We start from the raw sequence: 11584 nt of genomic DNA on the forward strand, positions 1-11584 counted from the left end.
ACCGCATAAACACATTTCATTACACCAAATACACAAAATGTTCTTTTTAGCAACATCATATGACCCCTTTAAACTTGGAATTTGAGCGTGGTTTCCAAATAGTTATTTTTCTCTTCCTGAGTTCCTGTCATATTGTAGTTTGTACAGGTTTAATCCGTTTGGTTTCTGTTCTAAGGAAGTTAAATATTAAATGGGTCCTATTATGCTCTTTTACAAAGTCTTGATTTTGTTTTGGGGGTGTACTAGAACAGGCTCTCATACTAGGTTGTGTACCATAGCCGCCTGCAAGCTTCAGTGTAAATATTGCGTCAAATCAATTTGAGCGCGATTTAAACCCGGATGATTGTAACCATTCTAAGTTCGTCTGCCTTGGGGAAAGCTAGCGTGTCTCCGACATAGTGATAACACTCGTTGCCTTCTCTAGTGCAGCTCAAGCAGGTCTCGTCTCATTCGTCGATATTTGTGATATATCAAATCCCGGAAAATATGCGTTGTAGTCCAAACGAGTCGTTCGTTGTAGTTTTTAAAAAGTGATTTCTGTTAAATAAAATATCTCCTTTTGAAGTGGACTTTGAGCTTTGTAACTTTGCAGATCTTTTTTATGCTCAAACAGCAACATTACAGACTAACTAAAAGTGAAAAAGCATAATAGGACCCCTTTAAAGGTGAAGATATATTATTGATGATGTGACAGTAATTCTGTGGCCTTCTCATTTATATCAGTATGCTCTTAATTGTGTTGTGCTTAAAATTGTCTAGTTCAATGCATCTTGAGTGATTCATCTGTGCGTTTTTTTATTTTTATAACATTTTGTCATTTTAAATCAAAATGTCATAACTCAGTCTTGTCATGGCAGACTGAGACTAAGGCTGCGTTTACACTGGCACAAAAAATCCGATCTTTCGCTCACATCTGACACAGATCGGAATTTGTTGCACACGTGTAAACACAAAAACCCGCACGAGATTCTATTTTTTTGCATCCGATCTGAGCCACTTCCAAATGTGGATTTTAATCTGATACACATCTGATATCTGGACATCTGACCTACGTCTAAACACACATATCCGATTCTCCACAGAACTTCCAATGCGGGGGCGGAACGTTTGCTCATAAAGATTTTTAATGGCGTTTTAATGCCAGCGTGCTGTATGCGCTCGCATTTTATTAAGATGGAAACTTTTTATAGGTAAGAAATTGCACATTCAGGTGATAACTTAGCAGTTTTTGTAATTAAACCGACAAGCTTGTTCGCAATGCTTCACAATCGCTTGCTCGCAAGTGGGTGCATGCGTTCGTTCGTTCGTTCTCTCTCTCTCTCCTTAATTAAAGCTCTCATTCAGATCTGCTTCCATTCAGTCAACAACCAATGGATAGAAACATGTTCAGGCACTGTTTTTTTTTCTTCTTTTTTTCAATAATCAGTTTCATTCGGTTTTCACATTATGGAAGAATAGATATGCTGCTACTTCCATTATATTGCAACTCATTAGGGTTTGATTTTGTTTTTAAAAAATTAGCTCTAAAAAAAGCATTTTTCAGGTATTGATAAGAGTCAGAGTAAGGGGAGTGGCAGTGGTTTTTCATTGTAGTGTTACCTATGGTGTTACTTAACAGGTGTGTATCTTCCAGGGGCAGCCCCTAAGCCAGCTTCTCCTGTGGATCCCTGGGGTCTTCCCAGTGCCTCTTCCTCAGTTGCTTCTCTGAAAAGCAGTGACCCCTGGGGGTCGACCCCGGGTCCTGCAGCTGCTGATCCCTGGAGCTCAATGCCTGCCACCCGCCCCAAAGCCCCTGCCACAGGTGAGCTCTGAAAACTGAAGTTCACGTTAAAATGTATTTATGTGTTACATTGAGAAATAAGACTGTTCTCTTATTTTACATTCTTGAATATTAAAAATTAAAAGCTTTCTTCAATTTTAATCCCAACTGTCATCCCTCAGTGGGTAGCTTTGATCTTTTCTCCACACCAAATGGTAATTCCAGGGAGGACCTCTCTGTGTTTGACAGTCTTCGCTACTCAGCAGTGACAGGTAAAAGCTGACTACTACAGTTTACTAGTTAAAAGAAGTGTCGGCTGTTGTTTGGAATGACATGAGGATGTGATGTTTATTTTACAGGTGATGGTAGAGGAAGCTCTGCCTTGCCATCGCAGACCAGTTTGTCTGTAGGCTCTGATCTGTTTGACGTACCGAGTGGCCCAACCAGAAAAACTCCAGAGTCTTTCCTGGGTCCCAATGCCGCGCTTGTCAACCTAGACTCTCTGGTCACCAAACTTCCCCAGCAGGCTCCAGTCTCCAACCCCTTCCTCGCTGGAGGTAATCTTAACCAATTACATATTTCTAGGAGATCACTTGTACATTTACAGGGGTCTTGAAATTCAGTTTTATAAAATGCAAGGTCATTTATCATTTTAAAGGGATAGTTCACCCAAAAATGAAAATTTTGTCATTAATTACTCACCCTCATGCTGTTCCAACCTGTAAGACCTTTGTTCATCTTCGGAACACAAATGAAGATATTTTTGATGAAATCCGAGAGCTTTCTGACCCTCCATAGACAGCAGTGCAGCTGAAATGTTCCCAGACCCAGAAAGGTAGTAAGGACATTGATAAAATAGTCAATGTGACATCAGGGGTTCAACCGCAATTTTACAAAGCTACGAGAATACTTTTTGTGCACAAAGAAAACAAAAATAACGACTTCACTCAACAATTCTCCTCCAAATCACATCTTCTGCCATTATCGAGAGTACCTCTGCACGTAAACAACGCATGTGCGTGGTTGTAATGTGGCTCAACCTGTTTGTATGCATTGATATGTTGGTATTGATTTCATTACATTTTTATTAAAACATATTTTGAGCATTTTAAACTTGCAGCTTTTGTGATTGTGTTGGTTTGTTCTGAATAGATAGTATTATTTTAATTACAAAGCCTTAAATTTGATTTGAAAAACTCTGCAGACACCCTGATTGTTCTCATTAAGCAGTGCATTCACCTGTACCTCCCTTTGGTCTCGTTTCAGTCTCGGGAGCAGCTTCAGCTCCTGCAGCTCAGGTCAACCCCTTCCAGGTGAACCAGCCACAGCCACCCACCCTCAACCAGATGAGAGTCAGTCCCATGATGGGCCTGAGCGGACAGGGCTTCAGCATGGGCCAGAGAAGCAACGAGCCCTTGCCTCTGTCCTCAATGCCCCCAGCCGGCCCTGTCTCAATGGTACCCATGGCCGGCATGGCTCCTCTCGGGCCCGTGGGCCAGATGCCAAACATGGGGATCCCAGCCTCCATGTCCATGCCCCAGCCACTCATGAGCGGAGCAGCAACACAAGCCGGCGGCACAACCAACCCCTTCTTATTGTGAGGAACAACATTTGCCTCCCCGAAACCCACACGAATCTCTCTCTCTCATCCCCGTTCCTATGGCATAGACAACGTAGTCTGTTGTGTTCCCCCAAACCTGTGTGCTATTTTGAGACTTTTGGGAGTAGCAGTGGTGTTTACAGGTTTTACACTGGCAGGCGGTTCCCTTCCTCTCCTGTCAGAAATTGGTACCATACGACGATTTGGTATTCTTTTCTAAATTTCCTCAAAAGAAACCATCAGCGATACAGCGTCTAGGAGATTTTCTTCCCGGGAGCAACCTTCCTGTTTTTAACTTCTTTTTTTTTTTTGATGGCTTACTTTTCTTATCAGAGACCTGAAACTAGGAGTACTGGTTCGTCTTAATTTTTCTCATTTCTAGTCTTTGAAAGCAGCGTGCTAGATAAAGCTAACCCTTTTAATCGAAGCAGCCTGTACGTTCTACGCAGTGCATATACACTGTGTATTTACAGTACGCTTAAGTAGACTATCTATCAGTTTACATGGAAATTATTTTGATGTTCTATTGCAGGGATTTTGCACATGCTCTGATTTATCTTCTTTTGACTGTCGGCCCACCGTTAGTCCTTAGCGCGAGAAGCGATGGGAAATCATTCACTAAGACACGAGCAAAGCCGAGGACTAGGATGGAGTCCGCAAACTGCATGTGTGAATGGTTTCAAACCTGATGCCACACTGGCAGGCGATTCCCTTCCTCTCCTGTCAGAAATTGGTACCATACGACGATTTGGTATTCTTTTCTAAATTTCCTCAAAAGAAACCATCAGCGATACAGCGTCTAGGAGATTTTCTTCCCGGGAGCAACCTTCCTGTTTTTAACTTCTTTTTTTTTTTTGATGGCTTACTTTTCTTATCAGAGACCTGAAACTAGGAGTACTGGTTCGTCTTAATTTTTCTCATTTCTAGTCTTTGAAAGCAGCGTGCTAGATAAAGCTAACCCTTTTAATCGAAGCAGCCTGTACGTTCTACGCAGTGCATATACACTGTGTATTTACAGTACGCTTAAGTAGACTATCTATCAGTTTACATGGAAATTATTTTGATGTTCTATTGCAGGGATTTTGCACATGCTCTGATTTATCTTCTTTTGACTGTCGGCCCACCGTTAGTCCTTAGCGCGAGAAGCGATGGGAAATCATTCACTAAGACACGAGCAAAGCCGAGGACTAGGATGGAGTCCGCAAACTGCATGTGTGAATGGTTTCAAACCTGATGCCTTGAAAGATGAATTTCATACTGAAGTGGAGTTGTTCTTTCTTCCTTTTCTTTTGTAATGCATGACGGGGAGTTGGTTTGCATATCATAATACAGCTCAACTTTTATACTAAGCCTGTTTTTTACTGCTTTACAATCCCGAGACATTGTTTATTGGGTGAATGGGTTCTTTCAATTCAGTACGGCTCACTATTTGCACAGTACAGCTCCATATTCGACAGCTAATCCATACTAATGATTAGTATTCATCCGCTTCTCTGTGAGTATCCAACAATCTGAAATGTGATCATTTCAGTAACGTTTTTAATTTATGTATGCGTGCGTATGGAAGGAGCAAAGGGAAACGGGAGGAAATGGGTGTTGGTATATCTTCATCAGGTCCTAATGCATCTTACTGTTATAACCGACAGCTGTATAACTAATCACTGCTTCCTAATGCAATCTGTTCATGCACGTCGGGAAAAAAGCCAAGCATGTATCAGAGCTTGCCGTTAACAAAATCCTCAGTTCTGTATTCGAAGCTAACTTGCTTATAGTGTTACAAGAATGAGTGGACATGCTAAGACAGGTTATAGTATGGGAGGAGTCTTGTAATAGATTGTATGATTGATTGCTTTTTTTTGTTTGTTTGTTGAATATGTGGTATACATGTATGTTAGGGGTCATATGCATCTTTCTACAGCTAGAAACCTGTGGTTGATTTGCATTGTTCTGTATTCATACATTTATTTTGGCCACGGTTTTATCATTAAATGAGACTTAGACTAGACTATGAATTGTTAATCACAATTAGCAGTCCATTTAAAGCGAGAACGCCTAGACTTCGGTGTTTCGTGTGGCTTGCTGTGTCTACACTTTTAATTCAACCAGTTAAGCACAAGATGGCAGTGTTTGCCACCAATAGTAGTTACCAAAGTGACATTGCTTGTCCTTTTTAAATGCAGAGCTGCGGTCATTTTTAAACTGACTATACACATTTATCTCTCTTCAGTTGTTCCCCAGTTATTATCTTTATTATTCCTGCTTTTTTTGATTACGGCTAGAGTATTGACTCTACAGCTTCTCTCATCTGTGAGCTAGTGACCTCTGCTGGAAATATTGTGGTAGTACTGCCCATGTGCAGCCTTGTAGCATAGCCTGGGTGTTATGGTCAATAATCTGCAGGCATACTCAGGCATTTTGGGGGGTGGGGGTGGCTAAGACAGCTTTAAGAGGTATGTAATGCGCTTTTGATGGCCGTGATGGTTAAGGCAGGCACAGATCCTGCTAAACAAGACTCCCTGCTAGTGAACATCACTGTACTCTATTATGCAGACTAGTTTTACTTTTGAATCCACACGATATCTAGCTCATTTCATCTCGACCATCTCGTTTTGCTGTTACCGTGTATCACCTGTTCTTCTGTTATTATGTACTCATTATGCATTTATTGTGGAGGACTAACCTTGTGAACATGCATAACATTTTATTTTTCCATGTTGTTGTGTCTGTGTCTTTACCAAACTGTCTCATATTACTGGGAGCAGGCTGCTTTTATAGATATGTGCTCAACTTGTTGGCATTATGACTGTATAATATAATTTATCATCTGTTCTATTGTAACATATTGTTGTGTACCTTATTTCTGTGTAATGGTTTTGTAGGAAAGTCACAGGAGCAATGTTTTATTGCCATCTAAACAGCAGCAAGTGATTAAGGACCTGTAGCTGCAGTGGTAAAACAAATAAATGGTATCAATGACTTTTGATCTGTCCTATTCATGCTGTCAGTAAACACAGACATCACATCTTATTGTGGCACCAGAGCCAGTGTTATTTCAGCAACATTAAGATACTGTTGTAGTTTTTATTAGGGCTGCAAAACGATTAATCCTGAATCGCATTCAAAATAAGTTTGTTCACATACTATGCGTGTACTGTGTATATTTATTATGTGTATATATATATATAAATACAAATATGTGTATATTTAAAAAATATATATATTGTGTGTATATATATTTATACTTGTATATAATTTATATTATATATAAATATAAATATTGTACCTAACATTTTTCCTTAATATATACATGTATGTGTGTATATTTATGTATATTTATGTGTATTTATTTATATATATTTATTTATATATATTAAATATACGCCATACACACACATAGTATGCAAACATCAACTTTTATTTCGAATGCGATTTAATCGTTTTGCAGCCCTAGTTATTAACATTTTGAATTCTATTTTATTTTTATTTTCTGTTTTTAATTTTAAAGTTTTAGTAATTTTGTTGTGGTTTTATAATTTTCATTAGTTTATTTAGTAAAGTTTCGTTTTATTTTAGCATCAAGTTAAAGTGAAAAATGTTGCCATGGCAATTAGCTGAAATAAAACAAGCTTACTTTTTTTTTTACATTTCATATCAGTCGTTTATTTCAGTTAACTTTAATGTTTTTGTAGTTTTAGTTCAATATAAAAACCCTGGGCAAAGGTTAATCATAGTTGTGCCTAGGTTTAAAATAGGCAAAGATGGAATTTGCAGATTAGAATCGGAATTCAAATTATGCAAATGAAATATTAATCAACTGAACTTCTATAAATGCACAAGATCAGTTTATTTAAAAACATACAAAGCTGATAAAGCAATATCACATTTGTATAGCTATAAAGTGACTATGAAAGCGACTTGAAAACGGACTAAGATTACAAAAAGGTACAAAAATATCCTGAAAGTGGTTATTGGAGCTTTTGAGATGTTCTTGTCAGTCCTGTAGCAGCTGAATGCTCTGATGTAGTTTCATAACCCAGTTTCTTCATGTCTTTAGTCACAATGTTGAACAGTAGTGTAACAAAACCTTGTGAGCGCACCCTCGTAACTGCAAACAAACAAAATTGCATCCGCTATAGCTTGTAAATACACTGAAACATCCACTGAAATTTCATTTTGAGTCGAGGGTTAAATAAAAGCTTACCTTCTCTTCCCTCTCCTTGGGCAACAACCTTGGGATCTGTGAATTCTGGACGCCTTCCCATCAGCCAGCTGAGTACAAGATATAACATGTTAGATATAGGCCCGGTTCCACAAACGGGGCTTAGCTTAAGCCAGGACTAGGCCTTGGTTAAATTAAGATATTTAAGCAACTTTTACAAAACTGCCTTAGAAGACAACATTACAGGTTTGCATCATGACACTGACATATTTTAAGATATGTCAGAGCTAGATATTTTCAGTTGAGACAGCTCAAACATGTATTTTAGTCTGGGATTAGCTTAAGCCTCGTCTGTGAAACCGGGGGATAGAGTCTGATGAAAATAAATGTTCTTAAGTTACAGTGTACCTTCTCATTTGAAACGTTCATACAAGTTGCACATTTAACTGAAACGTAGTTCAAGTTAAGTCTTGAGAACAAGAGGGAAGGGCAACAGCAAATTAAATTCAGATCATAACCCAAAGCTGCTGCATTATAAATTGGGTAACTTTAATATTCTGCTGTACTGTGTGTCTACATGTGAATGCAAATGAATGAGGTAACATTGGATTAATTATGAGAAATTAGTTACAACCTTGTGAACTTCTGAAGTCTTGATGTAGACTCAGGAACGAACATAGGAATGGGCTTGGTGTGTCTGGACAGAGAGCATTCACATGTAATTCTGCATTTTACACAGATTTTAAGCTTGTATTATGACAACACAATCTTCGAGTAACTCACTTTCCAGGTGTAAACGGGATGTGTATGGCTCCATAACCTCTCACAACATCATTTCCAAAAGTGTAAGGGCCATACACACTGACCACAATCTGGGGCCCTGAAGAAAGAAAAAAAGAAAAAGATAGATGGATACTTAGAAATAGTGGGCACATAATTAAGCTGCATTACAATCTTCAGAATAATATTCCTTCATCAGATCAGGGTTTCTGCAGGTTTTATGAAGGTAAATTTAAGACGTTTGTGCTACCTTTTTAAGACCAAGTAAATTAATTTAAGGAATGAATTGAAGGGAACACAGTATGCCAGTGTTCTCTGAATGTAAATGTCTAGGAAGCACACAAGAAGTTGTTTTAGCAAAACTTCAAAGCTTGAAAATACAACTTTCAGCAGATCTCCATTACTCAATTCATTTGACAAAAATTGGCTTGAATAGCTCTTCTCCTGGCCACTAGAATATGGAAATAACTTCTGATCATGCTACAAAAATGTTTTTGATGTTATTCCGGAGTATTTCTCTCTTGTTGTCCAGTGCTAAGTGTCTAAAGATTCTAAAAATCAAAATGTCATAAGATAAGAAGTCTTGTTGTGAACCGAGTTTAATGTTTAAAACAAGAACAAATATCGGCTAGTGGACTCAGAAACAGCTTCCTTAAAAGGGAAAACAAATTTTCATCTTCCATTGACAGATATTTGTTCTTGTTAAATCATAAACTCAATTCATTTTGTTCAATTTCTCACAAAATAAGACTTCATATCTCTTTATTTTGCATTTCAAATAAATGTATTTTGATTTAAGGACGATTAAATATGTATATTGGTAAAAAATACTGAGGATTTTTTTTTTGTTTTTTGCAGTGCTAAAGGCATTATTTAATTCCTTAACTTCAGGAATTTAAGATTTTCTGCTCTTTTTAAAGACACTTTTAAGGCCTTAAATTGTGGACGGGTGAATTAAAACTATTTGTTGCCTTTAAGACCCACAGAAGCTCCATACAATGGATTCTGACTCAATCAAACGTGGTTCACTTACAGCCAAATGGGCTCGTGCTTTTGAAGGTGATGTCCAGTGGGAAGGTCCACACCAAACTCTGAGATCCTCTACCTTTAGAAGTTATTTGAGAAATTCCCTCTTCCAAGCCCTTCAGGTTGTGGGAAAAAGATACAAACTTACTACTACTGTGGAATATATGAGAATACAAAAGCTTATAGCCTATATATCACGTCTCCCAAACAGGGGCAACTAAACTTTAATAATGATAAAGATACTATTAATATTATATTACTATTCACCTTGCATATTATATATACAGTATATATATATATATATATATATATATATACACAAAAGCAAGTGAAGCAGGTTGATGTCACTCACTGATGTGGGCGCCCAATCGTGTCCATAAACAAAGCAATACTTGCAGTAAAGATCATCATATTCTGGGAACTTTAGGCAAAATACGACATGTAAGTTATCTTATTAACCCACTTTAATAGCAGGCTTTGCACACAGTTTACTACATTAAACACATCTTCTAAAAATCAATGTTAACTTACATCGGCTGCTTCGATTTGCCCATTAACCATGAGAAGAAAAACAGCTGGGTTGTTTGAGGTCATTTCCACACCATTAACACCCTGGAAAACATTTAAAATCCCACCAAACCACCCTCGCTGCACTGAAATATCCGTTCAGATGTCAAATGAATGGATTCCCGTTGTTAACATCCCTCTGGCTGCTGTGGACGCTTTCAGTACGGCAGGCAATATGGTCCAAAATGGCGGAAATAAAAATGCGTTTTTAAAATGCTACTCCGCTAGGTGGCTGTCGTGGACATGACATTGGAACTTTTTTGGTTTTCCGGATTTGTGGTTGAAGACTTACGGGTTTTTCTGTGTGGAAATGTCGTTGTCTCTCAAGACACAAAAGCTTCCAAAAGCTTTGGCCTTTGCACAATAACCTTGGGTTTATATTGCCAGAGCATAAATAAACATTAAACACGTCCATGATTCACTACAAATCAAAACTATGGGCACAAGACACAATATTTATTATTATTTTCCACACGAATAATATATAGGCATACGAAATGTCTACACCTTTCCATGTATTTATTGTGTGAAAGTGTGCAGGTCCCCACCTGGTGTTTGTCCCAGCCGTTCCCATTTTCTTATGGTACTATTTCACACACCTTACTATGTTAGCACATGCTGGGATCTGGCATGTATGGGCATATTGGATGTTAAATGAAACTCTTTGTGATTCGTAAAGCAGGCGAACGTAATTTAATTGTGTTATGGCATGAAGTCAAGAGTTTTGTTTTCACCTCATTTCCTGTGCAGGGAGGGGTAGGCCTATCTGCTTTTGTTTACTAGGTCTGTCCGCCACTGTCTGCTTATCTGCTGTTTTCCCCCTTTCGAAATATTATGTTATGTTGTTATGAATCCAACAAAAAATGCACCCCCCCAATATCATTTTGACATTTAACATCTCTCTATAAATTAAATAATAAAAAAAATGTGAATAGTGAAATTAATATCTCTTTAGATACATTTTGTGAAGAAGCAGCACTGAGACATTATGGTGTGAAGAAGCTGCATTTAATAAACAAACAACATCCACATCCACGCCAACAGTGTCAGTATAAATTCCAACAGCAGCTAAAGTAACAACAAACTAACCAACCTGTTGTTTCACCAGAGCAGAATGGACAACCATCTCAAGAAGTTGGTAAGAAATTGCTAAGATATTAAATCACTCTCACTTAAATCACTTATTTTGTTCTCAATACATTTTCTCTTGTGCAAAGCTCTCAGCTTGAGGGAAGCTAAGTGAGCCCTCGAAACAGATACCAAGACCTTGAAACTGAAAACAAAGTGTGAGATATCCATGAAACAAAGCAAAAATTGAAACCCCCCTGAGAGACGACATGCTATAGCCAATCAATATATAAATCCATGAATTGAATTTAGGGCTCAGTCTTTGGTTTTAGTCCTACACCTCAGTAAACTCAGAATCAAGCTTTTTTAACCTAGATGAAGACCTGCCTGTCACTTTCTGGCCCAACGATGTCCCAGTTTGAGCTGTCCTCATCTGTTGCCAATTTTCCCTCTCTGGGACCAGGTCTTTGACTTACAGTCACTATTTATAGCAATAGACGTCTGTACTACTTACAAGTCCTCTACGGGACCTGTGTCTCCCTTTTTAGGCCTGAAATAAAGACTCATTCAGTCATTTCCGTGGGGCATGTTTTTTTTTTTGTCTTCATACCCAAACCATGTGGCT

At 38.2% G+C, this 11584-nt stretch overlaps 2 protein-coding genes across 3 annotated transcripts in view; one reads left to right on the forward strand and one right to left on the reverse strand.

Annotated features, from left to right (window-relative positions):
- Positions 1–3588, forward strand: part of LOC107654543 (epsin-2-like) — a 27987-nt gene extending 24399 nt beyond the window's left edge. Inside the window, exons 6-9 of the mRNA XM_016441664.1 lie at positions 1634–1801; positions 1942–2031; positions 2119–2316; positions 3026–3588. Coding sequence (XP_016297150.1) covers positions 1634–1801; positions 1942–2031; positions 2119–2316; positions 3026–3360 — 791 coding nt within the window. The 3' untranslated portion in view covers positions 3361–3588. The remainder of the gene's footprint in view (positions 1–1633; positions 1802–1941; positions 2032–2118; positions 2317–3025) is intronic.
- Positions 3589–7195: 3607 nt separating this feature from the next.
- On the reverse strand, positions 7196–10269 carry LOC107654544 (B9 domain-containing protein 1-like). Of its 2 annotated transcripts, XM_016441666.1 has the most exons (7): positions 9856–10263; positions 9677–9745; positions 9332–9440; positions 8302–8398; positions 8153–8215; positions 7561–7628; positions 7196–7464 (listed from the first exon to the last, which is right to left on the reverse strand). In XM_016441666.1, exons 1-7 carry the CDS (start codon positions 9916–9918, stop codon positions 7325–7327), a joined length of 609 nt encoding a protein of 202 aa, XP_016297152.1. In that variant the 5' UTR covers positions 9919–10263; the 3' UTR covers positions 7196–7324. The 2 variants fall into 2 exon arrangements, with proteins under 2 accessions (XP_016297152.1, XP_016297153.1); XM_016441667.1 differs by lacking the exon at positions 9677–9745 and having other exon boundaries at positions 9856–10269.
- Positions 10270–11584: the final 1315 nt, after the last annotated feature.

Source organism: Sinocyclocheilus anshuiensis, unplaced genomic scaffold (genome assembly GCF_001515605.1).
Source record: "Sinocyclocheilus anshuiensis isolate Anshui unplaced genomic scaffold, SAMN03320099.WGS_v1.1 scaffold419, whole genome shotgun sequence".
In the NCBI taxonomy this organism is placed as follows: Eukaryota; Metazoa; Chordata; class Actinopteri; order Cypriniformes; family Cyprinidae; genus Sinocyclocheilus; species Sinocyclocheilus anshuiensis.

Bases quoted from the DNA above. Each gene is read 5' to 3' on its own strand.
- LOC107654544 (XM_016441666.1), bottom strand. From the start codon at position 9,918: ATGACCTCAAACAACCCAGCTGTTTTTCTTCTCATGGTTAATGGGCAA. The intron at 9,746-9,855 runs GTAAGTTAACAT...TTTTGCCTAAAG, and splicing joins GGCAAATCGAAGCAGCCGAT to TTCCCAGAATATGATGATCT. The intron at 8,216-8,301 runs GTGAGTTACTCG...CTCTCTGTCCAG, and splicing joins ATCCCGTTTACACCTGGAAA to ACACACCAAGCCCATTCCTA.